We start from the raw sequence: 3,929 nt of genomic DNA on the forward strand, positions 1-3,929 counted from the left end.
AACCTGTTGTTAACCAGTGGGGCGGCCATTGACGCCCTTGATAGCAACAGAGACACGCCGCTGCACTGCGCCTGCAGATCTGGGCACCTGAGATGCGTGCAGACCCTGGCAAACTGGTCACAGGGCCAGAAGGCTAATCTACAGGCTGCCAATAGCCTCAAGAAGACCCCACTTCAGGTGGCAGAAACCGGCACCACCGATGGCCACCAGGAAATAGTAATTTTCCTAAAAAAGAAAATGCTGATTACTAAATAGGGCTGAGCCTAAGGCTGGCCATACATGATTCAATCTGATTGCACAATCACTGTACAATCTACTATAGATCTACCACTGGGGCCTGTTTTTATCAATCTATTCAATCTGCATACAATCAGTAGGCCCTAGATAGTTATTGGTGGACCTAAAGGAAACTGTATACTCTGATTCTATTGTGTATGGTCAGCTTATGGCCATCCACAGGCACAGGATAACAGCCTGGACTTGTATTGCCCTTTTCCTTAGTGCCCCCCCCCCCTTTCCTCTTACAGAGCATTTAAAAAAATAGGTTATACATACGTATGACGGAGATCTTTGCTGCCCCACAGCCTCAGCTGTAAATCTTCCCAGCTAGCCGAGGGCCCACTAAGAAGTCCCAAAAAGTGCACTCATCCTTTATACAAGTTTATCTCAAATTATTTACCAAGCAGGAAACCTCTGAAAAAGTTTTCAGGTATAAGGGAGCCCCCACTAAAATATTTAGATCTACAGCTCATGGTATATAAGTGTGTTTAGGAGGTTGCAGAAAATAAACAGTGAAAATTGTGAAGATCCCTTAGATTGCTAATCAGGGTAGAAGTAACCCCCTACATTGCTGATCAGTGTAAAAGAAACCCCTTATATATGTGGCCAGTCCAGAAGTGAACCCTTAAAATGCTGGTTAGGGTTCAAGTGCCCCCTTACTTGGTGGTCAGCGGAGAAGTGCCCTCTTATATTGATGGTGAGGGCCATAGTGACCCCTTACATTGATGGTCAGTGTAGAGGTGCCCCTTACATTGATGGTCAGTGTAGAGGTGCCGCTTACATTTATGGTCAGTTTAAAGGTGCCCCTTTACATTGATGGTCAGTGTAGAGGTGCCCCTTACATTAATGGTTAGTGCAGGGGTGCCCCTTACATTGATGGCCAGTATAGAAGTGCCCCTTACATTGATGGTTAGTGTAGAGGTGCCCCCTTACATTGATGGTTAGTGTAGAGGTGCCCCTTAAATTGATTATTAGTGTAGAGGTGCCCCCTTACATTGATGGTCAGTGTAGAAGTGCCCCTTACATTGATGGTTAGTGTAGAGGTGCCCCCTTACATTGATGGTTAGTGTAGAGGTGCCCCTTAAATTGATTATTAGTGTAGAGGTGCCCCCTTACATTGATGGTCAGTGTAGAGTTGCCCCCCTTACATTGATGGTCAGTGTAGAGGTGCCCCCTTACATTGATGGTCAGTGTAGAGGTGCCCCCTTACATTGACGGTCAGTGTAGAGGTTCCCCCCTTACATTGATGGTCAGTGTAGAGGTGCCCCCTTACATTGACGGTCAGTGTAGAAGTTCCCCCCTTACATTGATAGTCAGTGAAGAAATGCCCCCTTACATTGACGGTCAGTGGAGAAGTGCCCCCTTACATTGATGGTCAGTGAAGAAGTGCCACCTTACATCGATCATCAGTGTAGAGGTGCCCTCTTACATTGATGGTCAGTGGAGAAGTGACCCCTTACATTGATGGTCAGTGGAGAAGTGTCCCCTTACATTGATGGTCAGTGTAGAGGTGCCCTCTTACATTGATGGTCAGTGTAGAGGTGCCCTCTTACATTGACAGTCAGTGTAGAGGTGCCCTCTTACATTGATGGTCAGTGAAGAAGTGCCCCCTTACATCGATCATCAGTGTAGAGGTGACCCCTTACATTGATGGTCAGTGGAGAAGTGACCCCTTACATTGCTGGTCGGTGAAGAAGTGACCCCTTACATTAATAGTCAGTGAAGAAATGCCCTCTTATACTGGTGGTGAGGGCAGAAGTGAAACCTTACAATGTTGGTCAGGGTAGAAGTGACCACTTGCATTTGTGGTCAGTGTACAGTAGAAGTGACCCCTTACATTGGTGGTCAGGGTCAGTATAGAGGTGAACTACACATTGGTGGTTAGTGTAGACATGAACCCTTACACTGGTGGTCAGTGAACAAGTGACCCTTTACATTGATGGTCAGTGGAGATCAGCCTACCACCGCTCTCTTGGCAAGGAACCCCTATCAACCTCTGGGGGAACCCCAAGGTTTCTAAACCCTGGTTGAGAAAGGTTGCTTTAACAATGTATACCCATTAGTTTGCCTATTCAGGATGAAGTAACAGGTTCTCTTCATATCTATATATTACTCGTATCAGACACAGTGGCAACAGGTAAAACCACAGGGCACAGTGGGGGAACACAGAATCGGACACACCAGGAAGTGGTGGATAGCAATTGTGGTCACTGCAGTCAACAGTTAACGGAAAGTCAAGTATTAGGGTCCATGCACACTCGGATGCAGTGCACTGCAACTCACGCATTTTCACACCTTGAGGTGTTACCCATTGAAAATGCATAGGCTGTAAGGCACACCAACGCACAAAAAATAGGTTCTGCTGCATTTTTTTTTTTTTCGGTAGCTCAACACACATTATGCATGGTGGTGCACTGTGCTGCAACTGTGTACTGGACATGTATTGGGGTGCTGCAACACACTGTTGCTTGTGCATTTCCTTATCCTGGAAGCATAGAAATGATACTGTCTGGCATCTATGCAACTGTATTTTTTAATGTAGAATTTTATCAGCAGGGAAAGTTGTTCTTGTTTTTATATTTTGCTGTTGAAGATTGTAGATTCTGCAAAATTATGTCACCCACTGGCTATGCTTTGTGGCAGGGGTACCTGGATCAGAGCCATGACAAGGGGTAGGCAGGAGGAGCAGCTGTCTTGGACACAGCAGAGCAAGAGAATGGGCAGTAAACCCTTTCTATGGTATGCATTATCGGGGAAAGGGGCACACTTCCACATCCTTGCCCTGGACGCTAGATTACCCTGTCCCAGTACTGACCTGGATCACAAGACTTGCTCAACAAAATTACAAATACATATATATTACAACTGTATTTAGCTGCCTGGCAAAAATTCAATTTACAATTAACTGTGCAACTAAGTGTATGGTAATTATTGTAATTGTTTTGCTTTGATTATTGCAGTGCCAAATTTCATCTGTGGTGCAGTGCTTCTATACAACCAGCAGGAGTCACTGTTGATGTTACTAAAGTATAGAATAAGTACACGCTTTGCATAAAACAAAGGAAACAGTGGCATCTACAGGTTATGAGAAGGTACTACACTGCTTCCAATCAATACTTTTCTAATGTATTTTTGCACAGTTTAGCATTGTTTACAAATTATGATTTAATAAAGAAATTGCATGAAAAAACAGATTGGTGCTATATAATCTCATAAGTAGAAGAGTTATATTTCAAATCTTGACTTAAAGTACATGTAAACCTACTGTAAGTATTAAAATCCTAAATAAGCTTTAACATGTTAATGTCACTTCAAAGGGAAAATATCATTAAAATATTACATTTGTAATCCTGCCATAAAGGTCCTTGTTTAGGCACTTCCTGTAACAGGGTGACCTCATGTCCTTAAATAGTACTGGACTTGATGACATGTCCTTAAAGGGAAAGGAAGGTTATTGGACTTTGATGACATGTCCTTAAATGGTAAGGAAGAGTATTGGACTTGATGACATGTTCTTAAAGGGTAAGGAAGAGTATTGGACTTGATGACATGTTCTTAAAGGGTAAGGAAGAGTATTGGACTTGATGACATGTCCTTAAAGGGTAAGGAAGGGTATTGGACTTGATGACATGTTCTTAAATGGTAAGGAA

General features: G+C 43.6%; 1 protein-coding gene across 1 annotated transcript in view; it reads left to right on the top strand.

The window, feature by feature from the left end:
* The window catches only part of LOC309561401 (CARD- and ANK-domain containing inflammasome adapter protein-like), a gene marked incomplete at its 3' end in the record, with an annotated part of 2,348 nt that extends 2,093 nt beyond the window's left edge, over nt 1-255 (top strand). The window contains exon 1 of the mRNA XM_082265283.1: nt 1-255. This exon is cut by the window's left edge and continues 2,093 nt beyond it. Coding sequence (XP_082121409.1) covers nt 1-255 — 255 coding nt within the window.
* Between the last annotated feature and the right edge of the window lie 3,674 nt (nt 256-3,929).

The sequence above is a fragment of the Pelophylax lessonae genome, assembly GCF_965119305.1.
Source record: "Pelophylax lessonae genome assembly, chromosome: 8".
NCBI classification, from domain to species: domain Eukaryota; kingdom Metazoa; phylum Chordata; class Amphibia; order Anura; family Ranidae; genus Pelophylax; species Pelophylax lessonae.